At 31.2% G+C, this 14498-nt stretch overlaps 2 protein-coding genes across 3 annotated transcripts; one reads left to right on the top strand and one right to left on the bottom strand.

Annotated features, from left to right (window-relative positions):
- Positions 1–4751: 4751 nt before the first annotated feature.
- Positions 4752–10920, top strand: LOC107032209 (adenylyl-sulfate kinase 3-like). 2 transcript variants are annotated; one of them, XR_001458331.2, is made up of 8 exons: positions 4752–4902; positions 6434–6582; positions 6794–6943; positions 7663–7781; positions 7859–7943; positions 8290–8336; positions 8444–8599; positions 10748–10920. XR_001458331.2 is itself a non-coding variant. In XM_015233794.2 (7 exons), the coding sequence occupies exons 2-7, from the start codon at positions 6459–6461 to the stop codon at positions 8540–8542; spliced, it is 624 nt and encodes a 207-aa protein (XP_015089280.1). In that variant the 5' UTR covers positions 4889–4902; positions 6434–6458; the 3' UTR covers positions 8543–8845. The 2 variants fall into 2 exon arrangements, 1 of the variants encoding a protein (XP_015089280.1); XM_015233794.2 differs by lacking the exon at positions 10748–10920 and having other exon boundaries at positions 4889–4902; positions 8444–8845.
- A 393-nt stretch (positions 10921–11313) lies between these two features.
- LOC107032137 lies at positions 11314–13419 on the bottom strand. Its single transcript, XM_015233714.2, has 3 exons — positions 13111–13419; positions 12555–12935; positions 11314–11715 (listed from the first exon to the last, which is right to left on the bottom strand). Exons 1-3 carry the CDS (start codon positions 13327–13329, stop codon positions 11557–11559), a joined length of 759 nt encoding a protein of 252 aa, XP_015089200.1. The 5' UTR covers positions 13330–13419; the 3' UTR covers positions 11314–11556.
- Positions 13420–14498: the final 1079 nt, after the last annotated feature.

The raw sequence follows: 14498 nt of genomic DNA, 5'->3' as shown, positions 1-14498 counted from the left end.
TCTGTTCTTTCTTCTTCTTCTTCTTTTTTTTTTTTTGGATTAAAGGGCTTTTAATATTCATATATTAAAATAGTCATTTTTGTCTGATATTGGTGTTAATTAATTAATTAATTAAACACTAATTGGATAAAAGGGAATATTAATCTTCAAATACTACTCATTGCTTATATAACTTTTTCTTTTCCCTCAATTATTAGGTTCATAGGCATGAGTTTTTTTATTATTTATATATACTCCCTCTGTTTCAAAAAGATTGACCTAGTTTGACTTGAAACGAAGTTTAAGAAAAGAAAGAAGGTTTTTTAGTCTTGTGGTTCTAATTTAAAGTTATGTCAAATGTACCAAAATACCCTTTAATCTTGTGGTCTTAAACATGTCACGTGAAAAATTAAAGTTAAAGTGTTGCCAAAAAAGGAAAGAATCATTCTTTTTGAAACAGACTAAAAAGGAAATAGGGTCATTCTTTTTTGAAACAGACTAAAAAAGGAAATAATGTTTGATACGAAGGAAAATTATTTATGAAAAATATGTTTTTATAAAATAATATTTTCTTAGAAAATATATCGATTAAAATGTATTATTTCAAAATTATTTATATATTATTTAGCAAATACTAGGAGAGTATCGGCCTATCGGATGAGCCGATGAGGTGGGGAGTGGGGTTTGGGGCATGGTTGGTCAAGAAGAGGCGGTGGATATGTTAGGTGGGTTGAGAAGAGATAATGAACTTATAATATGTTACTTAAGTAAATTATTTCTCTATTTTGATTTAAAAAGTTGAAAAATTGTTTTACTAAAAAAATAATTTGATCGACTAAACATGAAAATTAGAAAACATTTTTAAGGAACTTGTTTTATACACATACACATAGAAGCTTAAATAATAGTATGTATACGTTAAGAATACAATGAAAGAAACATTAAAGTTTGTAAATCTCAAAAGTAATTCCTCATTATACTGGTATTAATTATGAACTACATTAAAGAAAAATTTATGATTGTTTGTCCCCATAATACATTAAAATAAATTCAATGAAAATGAAAAACAAATTTAGTATGGAGAAGACAATTGAAGCAAATATTAAATCCCACCCAAATGGGTAGGGGTCTTCGTAGCCTAACTTAAATAAATCTGAATCAATCGATATCTTAAAAATATTAAATAAATTAAAATATTATATATAATAAAAAGGGGACGAAAGAGTATTTCGATCGCTCTAAGCACATTCAATATTTAAAATTTATAATTATAAATACATCAACCTCATCTAACATCGTAAAATTATAATTGAATTAATAATACTCTTTTCTAATATAAATGCAACCAAAATTTCTACATTTCTCTTCTTTTTTTTTTTTAACACATAAGTTACTAAAAACAAGAACAACTAAGCAAATATATTGAATTATATCATAGTGTCCCCTATAGACAGAAAGAAATAAGGTTGAAAAAGGACAAGAAAACTCCATTACATGTATGAATAAATTCATATATTATTAATTAATTATTGGATAGCAATCAATCTTTGTAATATTGAAAAAAAAAATATATTAACTTGAGGTGTAAAATTGAATAACCTTCAAATTTTAAACTCGTCTCAACCCGACTGATTTTTAATGATGAAGATATTAGGAAACTTACATAAATTTTACTACTTTAGGAAAAAAATTACTTAGATATATTCTACTTTGTAATATTACGTATCTTACCAAATTTTGATACCTTCAAATACGTTCTGATAAATGTATCTCGGGATAATGAGTCAAAATTTGATGTAATTTTTTTCAGATACTCCCTCGCCTTTCTCCCATCTCGCTCGCCACTTTCCTATAAGTCTGGCAGCTAGATACATGTGATTGGTCCTTTTTCTTTTCTTGAATTGTTTTTTCTTAAAAATTTGTATTTTTATTCCCTTTATTTTTTGCTAAACACATTTGATTGCTCCTTTTTTTTTCTCGAAAGGTAAAGTATTTTTCTTCCCTTATTTTTCTCTGTTTTTTCATGAACAGATAAAATTTATTGTTTTATTATTCTTCTTTTATCTTTCCTTTTTGTTTGTCAATCATTTTGTAATAGACTTCTTCTCTTTTTTTGTCTCCTTTATTTTCTTGAATTCTTTTCTACATATATTTGTTTCTCTCCAAAATTTTCTATTCTTCTTTTTAGTTCACTTTGTTTATGAAAATCAAATATAACAATATGTTTAATAATAATCTTTTATGTACAATTTTGTTTGTATCAATTAATTGTTGAATTTCATTGTTTGCCTTCAACTTCAACTTTCAAGAGAGGCACACGTTGATTGTATGTAATTTTTCTTATTTATAACTATACCACTTTCTGATAAAATTGTCATAATACTTTACTTTAAATAATTAGTAATACAAAATTGGTAGAATTTGTAAGAAAATTCATTGAACTATTATTTTTATATGTCATGGCTCACCTAATTTATTACGTACTAAAATATATGGTAGTATACATTGTTTGCCTTCAAGAGAGGGACACATTGAATACATGTAGTTTTTTAACAAAAAGAAATTGTGGGTGTTTGTGATGATTTAATAAATTATGTGTGTTAGTTCGAATGGATAATTATAGGTATTTATAAGTTCAAATGATGTATGAAACATGAAATAGAGTTTCTCTATACCCGAAAGTAATATCTAAACCAAAATTACGAACATTCGAAATTTCTCATCTTTGCAACTACACTAGTTTCTGGTAAAATGATCATAATATTTTTCTTGAAACATTAAATGATACAAAATTGGTGGCATTTGAAAAACTCATGGACCTACAATTTTCATATGTCACGGCTCACCTAATACATTACGTACTAAAAGATATGGTAGCATACATTGTTTGCCTTCAAGAGACATTGAATGCATGTAGTTTTTTGACCAAAATTTTTTGTGGGTGTTTGTAATGATTTAATAAATTATGTGGGTTAGTTCGAATGATTAATTATAGGTATTTATAAGTACAAATGAGGTATGAAACATGAAATAGAGTTTTGTTATACCCAAAAGTACCATCTGAAGCCAAAGTTATGAACGTTCAAAGTTTCACTTATTTACAATTACACTAGTCTAATGATAAAATGGTCATCATGCTTCATTTTGAACATTAAATTACACAAAATTGATAGTATTTGAAAGAAAACTCATTAACCTACAATTTTCACATGTAAGGCGCACCTAATTCATTACATATAAAAAGATATAGTAATATAGATTGTTTACCTTTTAGAGAGGTACACATTGATTGCATATTGTTTTTGATCAAAAAAATTTATGGAAAATTGAGATGATTTAATAAATTATTTGTGATAGTTCGAATGAGTAATCATACGAATTTATAAGTTCAAAAGAGATATGAACCATGAAATAAATATTTTCTATACCAAAAATTAACTTATAAAGTCAAAATTATGAACATTCGAAGTTTCTCTTATTTACACTAGTCTCATGTAAAATGGTCATAATGATTTATTTTAAACAGTAAATGATACAAGTGACTTCAAGTTATCTAGTTTACAAAATATACACACAATGTATATACACATATACACATCATATACAATAGAATGTATATGTAGTATATATACTTCAGTTGTGTTGATAAATTAAATGTCCACAAGATATATTTAAGTAAGTTTCATTTATTTATTCCTATCTTACTTAATTTTTTTCATCCTAATTAATATTTCAAACAATTATATAAAAGTTCAAATTTTAGATTTTGTAACTAATTAGTAGTATTACACTAGTGTAATTACTTATTGTTAAGATATCTCGTGTCACAAATGTAAGTATTGAATCTCTGAATTTAAGATGATTAGTTGAGTTAATAAATAAGTGAATTGATAATTACTGAAAAATTACTTGAATTGATATAACTTGACTTAAAATGAGTTAGCAATTGATTCAAAATTTAACCCGTCTAATTTTTATATATTTTATAATTTTATTATGTAATACTTGATAAAATTAATATTTTTTTTATTATCTGATTATCTATATAGCACAATAAATATATTACTTTTAAAATATATTTTAACAAGAGTTATTATGATACGAATCAATTTGAGTTGTATATTCTATATATAAATTTTACTTCCTTTGTTTTATTTTATGTGATATTTTTAATTTTTTGAGAGTCAGACAGTTTAATTCTGACAGATATTGCATATGTAATTTTCAATTTTTTTGAAATGAAATTTATATATTTATGAAAAATTACGGTCAAAAGATAGATTTGTTTGAATCCTAAAAGGTAAAAAATGTCATAAAATGAGACGAAAATAGTAAAATTTAATAAAGGGAAACTTACATAAATATACTATAATAAAAAAATATTTACCGTTTATAGCAATAATATAGTTTTTTCACTTGTTCACTTAATACATATTACAAAGAACAATTTATTATTCACATATAATACAAATTTTAATGATGAATAATACATTTATCACACATTTTAATACACCTATAATACGATGTGACAATTTTTTACCAAACAAACATGATATATTTCAAAAAACAATTATAATTCATATATATTGCATACATAGTTAACTTTTAATACATATTATAAATTTAACAAAGTATCACTATAAATGATAATAAATAAAAAATAATTATTTTTTAAAATGTATTATTTTATATAATTTTTTCTTTAATAATAAATGATCATATTAATAATTCATTTTATGAAACTGGCGAATTATGATTTTATGAACTAATCAGGACATGTGTCTAAATATAATAGAGTCAGTAACGGCTTAGAGTTTTCAATCTGTATCATAAATGTTGAAGAAAACAACAAATTCATATTTTTGCTCTTTTATAGCTCAAAATTTTCCTGTAATTTCAGCCTATTGGGTTCTTCTTTAACAGGTAAAAAAATCATAATTTGTGGTCACATGCTTTGTTTTTCTTTTAGATCTTTTAGTTTGTTTGATTTCTTAACGAGGGGTGATATAAATTTGCATTCTTGTTTTACTTGTGTATTAGGTTTCTCCAAATTGTGTTAAAAAAAGTGGTTTCTTGGGAAATTTTGGATTTTGGTTATGATGGGTATTTTTTGTTTTGTGGAAAGGTTTGATCTTTGATGGAAATACCAAGAGAATGAGAGTTTAATTTTCACTAGAGATCTTAAGATCCCATTTGCTTGTTTGGGTGGGGGGAGCTTTTTGTGCTTTTATTGGGGAAATAAGATTTAGCAACTAAAAGTTAGCTACATTTGATTAAAACATGTACCTTTTGTTTGTGAGTTGTGAAAATGCAATAGGGAAGAGCCTTGATGTTCTTTATTCAACTTAGATAGCTTGCTTAATACTTACCTTAGTCACTTGGTGTGGGAACACACTGGGTATGTTGTTGTTATTGTTGTATCTCGTCTTTGAAATTGAATGTACAACAACATATCCATTGAATCGCACAATTGGGGTCTGAGAAGGGTAGAATGTATGCAGACCTTACCATTATCTTGTGGAAGGTTTTTGAAATTGAATGTAACATATGTAAATTGGAAAATGTATACAAACTGAAAATATTGAGAGCGTTTCTCAAATTCTTTGATATGTGTTACCTGAGTGAGGGGTCTTTAAGAAACAACTTCTCTACTTCCGCGTAGTAGGGGTAAGGTATGGGTACTCGGTACACTCCCCAGACCTCACCTTGTGGGACTATATTGTGTATATTGCTGTTGTTGTTACTTTGTACCTTGAAATGACCTTTCATCAGATACATGGTAGAAATTGGTCTGAAGAATAAATGGGCAATAGCTTTTGGAATTTGGAATTGGTGGTACCTATCTATCTCGCTATTTACTCGATTTTTGGGTTTTATCATGATGTTGCACGACTTGTTTATGTGGCTTAAAGCATAGCATTGGTATTTCCATGTAGGCTTTCGTGTACTGAGGGTGTAAACAAATACAAATCTCTTCAATCTATTAAATGTCTGTCTTCCCTTTGGAGGCCATAATCACTAGATCCAACAAGGTCCTGCCTTCTTTTATGATCAAAGTACTTTTACACCCTAATTTAACAAGGATGACGAAATTTTTTAGACTATCTTGCAATGTTAGTTCTTGCACCTTCGTGATTCCCTTCTCTTATGCCTTTAACTTAAATTGTCAACATGTTTTTATAGAAAGGACTATCTTACTCCTTATTGTATCATAACATGCTTAGGTCAATGTTAAGTGGTACTTCTTCATCTGTGAATTAGATTTCAAAGATCAGAAGAGAAAAGGGTGTTCTAAACCATAAAAATCCCTACATTCTCCAAAATCTTCATTCTTTTCATCTGTGCTGAAGTAATCGGTGTACGAGAATCCTGTTCCAACACATCAACTGATTAACTGCCCATAGGACCTAGCATGGTGCTCTTAATAACTTCTGGTGTTTTCATGTGTAATTAGGAAAGTCAAAGGTTACTATTTCTTGATGTCTACTGTGGGCAATCCGGCAAACATATTCTGGCATGAAAATCCAGTTGGGAAGGCGGAAAGGGAAAAGCTGCTTAACCAACAGGGATGTGTTGTATGGATCACGGGTCTCAGTGGATCAGGTTGATATTAACGTTCAGTTACTTATTATTTGCCTATGTATTAGCTGCAGCGAACTCGTATATTTGTACTTTTGTTTAGAGGAATATGAGAAAATGGTGTTTAGAGACAGGGAAGAAAATGCCTGCCACAAGGGGTTCAAAGGTTTTAGATGCTCACTTTTTCAACATGCATTTGCCATTGTTTTTCAAGATTTTATCTGAATTTGTGCAGGAAAAAGCACACTTGCATGTTCCCTAGGTAGAGAGTTGCAGTCAAAGGGTAAGCTTTCATACGTTCTTGATGGTGACAACCTTCGGCATGGTCTGAACAAGAATCTTGGGTTCTCACCAGAAAGCCGAACTGAGAATATACGTAGGACTGGTAAGTATATTCATAAATTGTCTGTTCTTGAGATTTTGAGATGCATGTGGTAGAGATTTGGAGACAACTTCAGCAAATAGTATGTTGCATATCTTTGTCTCTGTAGATGAACTTAAGAATAGTCTTCAACCTCTCTGGGATTTCTAAAAATTTCAAATTCTTTAGTTCACAAACGACTTGTAAACACTTAGAGAAGAGGAGGGAGGTTTGGAACAACGAAACAAACAAAAGATGAAAAAAGGTGACGGTTATTTCCACCCTTCCATTCATGTCCACTCCCCATTTTGGCTTACATGGATATGGTGTATAAATGTAGTAATGGAGAGGGAATAAGTGGCGGAGCTAAAGGTAAGGAACGGAGTTCCCAATTGAACCCTTTCATCCGGAAATTACACTCATGTAGAGTAAAAATAATTTTTCTCTACATATATAAACTGTTCAATCTTCTTAACACTAGGGAAGCTACTAGATGTAACAATTTTGCATCTTTTTGAATCCCGTTGTTGGAATTCCTTGTTGTTCCCCGACTGGTGGGAATAGCTTTGGCCTTACGGGAATTGCGTGTCTGAATAACTTCAATACTACCTGATTGAGCGGAACCTTTTAGTTTCTTGTGGATAAAATTTTGAATTATACTAGATATTTCTCAGTTTTGGTAGGAGACGTATTGGTAAATATTTTGTAGTTCCTGATTCTGTACTACCCGTGAATTTGTTCAGGGGAAGTTGCAAATCTCTTTGCAGATGCTGGATTAATTTGCATTGCAAGTTTGATATCTCCTTACAGAAAGGATCGTGATGCTTGCCGTGCATTATTGCCAGATAAAAAGTTCATTGAGGCAAGTCTCGTGTTCATTGATATGTTGTAGTAATCTATCTTTTGCATTATTAACATTCCTTTTCTTGTGACTTTCAGGTTTTTATGAATATGCCTCTACAACTGTGTGAAGATAGAGATCCAAAAGGCCTCTACAAGCTAGCTCGTGAGGGTAAAATCAAAGGTATGTTGTAGCCTATATTGCTTCCACATCTGTATAATTTGTATTCCTACAAATGATGATTAACTCGAGTAATCCTGAGTTACTCTGCTCAGTTAATAGATACACAGCTGTTCTGCTTAAAATAATAAATTGCATCTGTCAACAGCTATTCTGCTTAAAATTTTGCATTTTAAACTGTTTGAGTAATTTATGTTGCCATGCTTCATGGCGCTATTAGTTGATAGTCGTTATAAGTCACCAATTTGAAAGATGTTCATCAGAGGACTGACAATTTGAGTCGAACTTTTGTCTTTTATTAGTATTCGTACATCAAATTTTATTGAATTTTTAGCACCTCATTTTGTAGGTTTTACTGGAATAGATGATCCTTATGAACCACCTTTGAATTGTGAGGTATGTATTAATATTACTTCTGCTGCTGCTAAGCTTTCAAAATATTGTTAATTCCCTTCTGTTTTCTCGTAATAACTTTTGTTCCGAACTTTTACTTCTCTGGTTAGATTGAAATACAACTAAAAGACGGAGTAGTTCCTACACCACATGAGATGGCGGGGCAAGTAGTTTCTTATATGGAGAATGAAGGCTTTTTGGAAGCTTAGTGACCGTGCTTGCTGCAGATAACAAGAAAAGACTCAGCAGAGGGAATTGCCGAAAATGTATAGTTCCCTCCATCTGTTTCAACCATTATATGTGCTTTTTTGATATGATCAATTTTAGATGGTAAACATATGTTCGTTCATCTAGTGTCTAGGTCCATAGTATGTCAAAGGTTATACAACTATATGCTGCAGAGTTCGTTATGCACCATCGACATCTCGAATTCTCATCTGTTTACTATAACATTTCTATGACATATAATCACCATTGTTACTTTTTCGCGCAAACTTCTGAGGGGAAGATCATCTAATTGCTCTTTAATGATATGTTTTTTCATCCATCTTGGAAGTGAATTGATGCGAACGTGCTTCTGTGAAGAGTCTTTATGCTAGTGACCATCTTGATACTAGACGATCTCGATTGTTACCTTGTGTCAGAGAAGCTGAGACAGTTAACTTTGATTAACCGGTGATTTTGATACGGACCTGAAACTGCTAACTAGGATTAACGGACACACTATGGATATGATGCTGAAAATAGACTGATTTCAAAATGGAAGTAGATTCATAGTAATTCTTTAGTTTCTTTTAGCACCTAAGGATGACCTAATGGTTAATGAAGTGGTCTCGAGAATCATGAAGTCTCAAGTTCAAATTAGCAAAGATAAAAATAGGCATAATACATAAATATGCCCTTTAACTTGATTTCAAATCACATTTATGCCCTTCAACTTTGGATGTGCACAAATAAACACTTAAACTTGTATAAAGTTGAACAAATAGACACACATGTCCTACATGTCGTCCTACATGCCATTTTTTGTCCTACGTGGTATCCTACGTGTATTGTGCCATTTAGGACTCATGTGTTTATTTATTTAAAAGTTGGATAGTTAAAGTGTCCGTTTGTGCATTATGAAAGTTGGAGGTCAAAGTTAAAATTTAAAGCCAAGTTTAGGGTCCAATATATGTATTATGCCATAAAAATATTACTCGTATGTACCCTTCGGGGTGGTCCAGTGGTTTGGGCTAGACTTCCATGTTTGAGGTCTCAAGTTTGAAACCCCTTACCAGCGAAAGCATGGGTTGAGTTCGTCGCAATGAGCTTGTCTAGTTCGGGTTACCTTTCCGATGTGGTTTGCGAGCTATTGCACATAAGCAGAAGTTTTACCCAGTGCGCACCAAAGGGTAGCGGCTACTGATTTCATTTGTCATAAAAAAAATTTATTCATATATTCAAGTCTAGACACCAATAAGCTGGTCTAAATACCACGATTGTTAAAATAAATTCCTTTAGTTTTCTTTTAATGATGTGAAAAAGTAACAACTTCAAGGATTAGTCACACATTTACTGGCTCTTACTACTTTATTTGCAGATTCAATCATAAAAATTATAAAGAATTGCATGCTAAATGTTATCATTTTAAAAAAAAAAAGTTATTTGCCAATAGTAAATAGCACTAACCGTCCACTTGGCCTCCAAACTCCAAGTAATTAAATTGATAAATAAAATCTGTGTTGTTTTCAATAATTTTTAATATAATAAAAACTAATACATATATTAGACCCTAAATTTTGTTTTAAATTTTAATTTTGACCTCCAACTTTCGTAATGAACAAACAAACACTTTAACTATCTAACTTTTAAATAAATAAACACATGAAACCTACATGGCAAAATACATTTAGGATACCACGTAGGACAAAAAATGACATGTAGGATGACATGCATGACATGTGTGTCTATTTGTTCAACTTTATACAATTTTAAGTGTCTACTTGTGCAAATCCAAAGTTGAAGGGCATAAATGTAATTCGAAGCCAAGTTAAAGGGCGTATTTATGTATTATGCCTAAAAAACTGTCTAAGTTAAGAATCCTACTCAGAATAGAAGTAGATAGAAATATGAATAGTATTTTACTTGGTAAAGATTGTATTTGCAGTGTCTATTTATAAGTTTCAATAATATTTAAATTTTTACAGTCAAAGCAAGAATGGTATTTAACACTCAACTGATTGTGGCTATGGCAAATTTATCTGCAGATTTTTGTCAATATTGCAATGCTAACACAGAAAGATTGAGCAGTGATTATGTTCTTTATCTTCTCTTCTGTTTTCCTTTTCAAGGATTTCGTCGATTTACTCTCTGTGTTCGAACTTTCTTTTGTTTCCCTTTGCCTAATCCTTTGCTTTCTGATTCTGAATTAGATGATCAATATTCAGACTTGTGGCTACCTGAATGAGTCCGAGTCCGAGTCCGTCAGGATTTGAAGTTTATCAGTTTTGTAGATTTGTTACTGAATTCATAGCTCGTTTAAGTTACTGTGTTTGTATTTAAATACAGAATCTAATCAAAGGTTAGAATATTTTTGTTTTGTATTAAGAAATTCGAATAATTTTGTAGTTTTTTTGTTTTGATATATATGATAACAATGGTCGTTGTTTATTTTGTTTTGGTCATCGCACTACTTTGTTATTGTTATTGTTGTTTTTTCTGAATGCTATGTATTATACCTATTAGTTTGTTGTGTTCTCTTAACTGCTATATTTCCTTTTTCATTTCGAAAATAATTTGTCGAGTAGTAGTGTAAGGGTAAAGGTTTGCGTACATTATATCCTTCCTAAATGAGTGTACGTCAGACTTTAGTAGCAATGACACTCGACTCAAGTAACACATATATTGTGAAGATAGAAAGACTATTTTTGAAAGACCTCGACTCAAACAAGTAATGCACATCAAAGCAGTTTGAAAAAGAAATCGAGCAACATAGAAATTAAAGTACACACAGAAGCACCTATTGTATCAAATAGTACAAACTCATGAGAAATTTGGAATAAGATATATATACGACATGTATAGTGATCATGTGTTTAGATACTAGGATCTACAATTTAGACGTTGTGAATTCTAAGTTGAGATCTAAATTCACCTACACTTGCTATAATTTTACATATATATAAGGCTAAATATCGAGTTCTGTTGAACCTGCAAACCTGTTGTTTGATCCACTAACGATTCAAGAAACTGATAAACAGTCTTGAATTTGCTCTAAGGAGCGTAAAAGTAATCCCTCAACGTCTGTGATGTGTTTCTTCATTATAGGAACTGATCCTCTAACTCCACAGATTGCTTCATTCAGTTTTGTTGCAGGCTGCTGAACCACTTTCTTCATTTTCTGCAGTTGAACATGAACAATTTGTTAGATAAGTGAGGTGAAATGCATTCGAAGAGGCATATTAAAATGAACGATAATTGGAGGTTTTTCCAATGACAGTAGTTTCATCTATATGTATTGATTTTCGGTCTAAAGATGTTCAACTAACCATAGTTCACTATATGTGGCTACGCTACTGAAGGGTGAATACCACCAAGGCTTGTTGCTAAGGTGAGAGCTTCAAGCCCGATTTCTGGTAACACACCCTCCACACAATCACTGCCTGATGAAGGGGGACGGGGAAAGATACATGCCAAAAATCTTCACCCCCTCTTTCTAAACGGGGTACCTGAGTCACCTCATCGTCTCATTTCCTCTTTGCTCATTTTTGTTAGGCCGAAGTGTTTGCCTTTCCAGGCTTTGCTGACTTATAGCATAATAAAAAGAAAGTAAACGAAGCATACCGCAGAAAGATTTTAACTCTCAGAAGTCCCCTCAGATTCAAGAAAAATACCCTTTTCCCCTCCCCTGATCACTTTATTTAGACAGACCTTACAACAACAACATATGCACAAGTGGAGTGAGAGAACGGTAGGATGTACACAGACCTTACCCTACTTCTGTGAGGTAGAAAGACATTACAAGTGGAGTCTGGGAACGGTAGGATGTACACAGACCTTACCCTACTTCTGTGAGGTAGAAAGACTGTTTCTGATAGGAGTCTTGGGAATGGTAGGATGTACACAGACCTTACCCTACCTTTGTGAGGTAGAAAACTGTTTCTGACGGACACTCGGCTCAGTAAAACAATTATCGAAACATAACTTGCAAGAATAACATGACAACATAACTACACAAACCTTGTCATCAGAAAATTGGAATTTAAGCTTCTGATTCTGCTTATGCTGTTTCTGTTTTTGATGATTTCCAATAAAGATACAAATTGTAACAGCAGCAGCTGCAACCCCAAATGAACAAATTGCACCAATTCCAGTCAATCTCCAGTTCCACAGATTAACTCCACCATTATTTTTCTCTTCATTACTATCCCTTTTCTTGATCAAACTCTCATTTTCAACTTCCAAGACTTCAGCTTTAACCTCAAAGGGGAAACTCATTGAATCAATTTGAGACACAGTACTAGTCTTGTTACTAAACTTGGGTGAATCCAACTTCATGTTTTCAAATTCACTTTCCTTCATTTTCTTGAAGAAAACTTGAGACTTTTTATCCTCCTCATCCTGTTGAGATACAATACAATTTAAACTTTCAGATGAGACGATCACACTATTTAACATAATTTGACTCATGAAAAATGACTTCCGATGAAAACATAACCATCTTAAGTTTTTAGATGAAACGATCACGATCTAAAGTTTGAAACTTTGATATTAGGTGGTAAAGTAACATGTTTACCTCAAGTGGAACCTTGGTGATAACTTCTTTAATAACTTCTTCATCTTCTTGAAGCTTTTGTGTACTTGGTTCTTGTTGAATTAGTAATGGAATTACTACTTGATTTGGCACTTTTTTGGAACTAGAAGTATACTCCATAGACAAAAATTTGTCTCTATCATCATGGAGTACTTCAAGAAGTCCATTATCAGAAAGAAGTTCCCATTCTTGAAGATCCATTTTTTTTTCTCAATCAATGAAAGCAGGGAGTTAGAGTAGTAGAGGTTAAATAGTTTGGAATTTAGAGGAGTCCTGATTCCTTTTTACCACTCTAGTTGCCCGTCAGCTTGTGTACATCTCGACTAATTCCATGATTATTTATGTTAGAGGGGTTAGAGTTTCACGTCGATTTGAGAATGGACCGATGGTCTCTCTTACATGGACTTGGGCAAATCCTAAATTCATGAGCTAATTTCTGAGATTGAGTTAGATTCACATGTCATATTTTACAGATTACCAGCTAATTTTATCTATCAAAACACGAACAGATAGGTAAAATTCACCTAGTATTTTTACTTCTACTGGAATTTAAACATGAAATCTCATAATTCTCGATCACTTAATTGACTACTAGGTACTAAAATCTAAACATGAGATCTCATGATTATCAATCACTTCATCCGACTACTGAGTTACATGGAGTTTTGATTGTTTTGGGAATTGAAAAGTCAAAAAGAGTGGCTTTGATGGTAAGTAATGTTGGATTTTTATTCAATGAAGGCACTCAATATGAAAAATGTCTTGTTGCACCTTGGAGAGTGAATATTTGAAACTTCTTGTTTAGTTATGATGGTGATATAGTAGATAGGTGGAAGCTTATCACTATGTGAAAAATATCAGCTCTATATAGGACCACATATGAGGAGGCTAATCTAAACTTTGATATTTCTCTCAATTATTAATTGGATTAGTACATAGTCATTTTCATTAGTTTAATATTTATTTAGGATAAAATTGAATCATAATTTGCATCACTTTATATATATATATATATTTTTTTTTATCAATCAGTTTGTATACAGTTTGATTTGAAATTCGAATTATTTCTGTGTTGATTTTCAACTATTTCACTAATAGCTAGTTGAGTTATACTATTGGATGCAATTTTAGATTAAACTCTCTCAAAGTCCATGTATTCAAATGTTCAATAAGAATAAACTATAACGTAAATATCTATATAAAATTTGTTGACAAATTTAAAAGACTACAAATATATTTATTTCATAAGTTTTACAAAATTTACCGTCACACAAATATTACAATAACATATGGCTTTATTATGTATGGAACTGGACCATTTAGCAAGCTATTTCTACCTAATATATACAAATTTGAATAGTAGAAATGCA

The sequence above is a fragment of the Solanum pennellii genome, chromosome 10 (assembly GCF_001406875.1).
Source record: "Solanum pennellii chromosome 10, SPENNV200".
NCBI lineage: Eukaryota > Viridiplantae > Streptophyta > Magnoliopsida > Solanales > Solanaceae > Solanum > Solanum pennellii.
This window is presented reverse-complemented; position numbering and strand designations above follow the sequence as displayed.

What these genes read in the sequence shown, in the direction of transcription:
- LOC107032137 (XM_015233714.2), bottom strand. Translation starts at nt 13,329, where the DNA reads ATGGATCTTCAAGAATGGGAACTTCTTTCTGATAATGGACTTCTTGAA. An exon ending in TCACCAAGGTTCCACTTGAG is followed by an intron (nt 12,936 to 13,110) that starts GTAAACATGTTA and finishes GTATCTCAACAG; the next exon opens with GATGAGGAGGATAAAAAGTC. An exon ending in TCCAATTTTCTGATGACAAG is followed by an intron (nt 11,716 to 12,554) that starts GTTTGTGTAGTT and finishes GTTCAACTGCAG; the next exon opens with AAAATGAAGAAAGTGGTTCA.
- LOC107032209 (XM_015233794.2), top strand. Translation starts at nt 6,459, where the DNA reads ATGTCTACTGTGGGCAATCCGGCAAACATATTCTGGCATGAAAATCCA. An exon ending in TGAGAATATACGTAGGACTG is followed by an intron (nt 6,944 to 7,662) that starts GTAAGTATATTC and finishes GAATTTGTTCAG; the next exon opens with GGGAAGTTGCAAATCTCTTT. An exon ending in CAGATAAAAAGTTCATTGAG is followed by an intron (nt 7,782 to 7,858) that starts GCAAGTCTCGTG and finishes TGTGACTTTCAG; the next exon opens with GTTTTTATGAATATGCCTCT.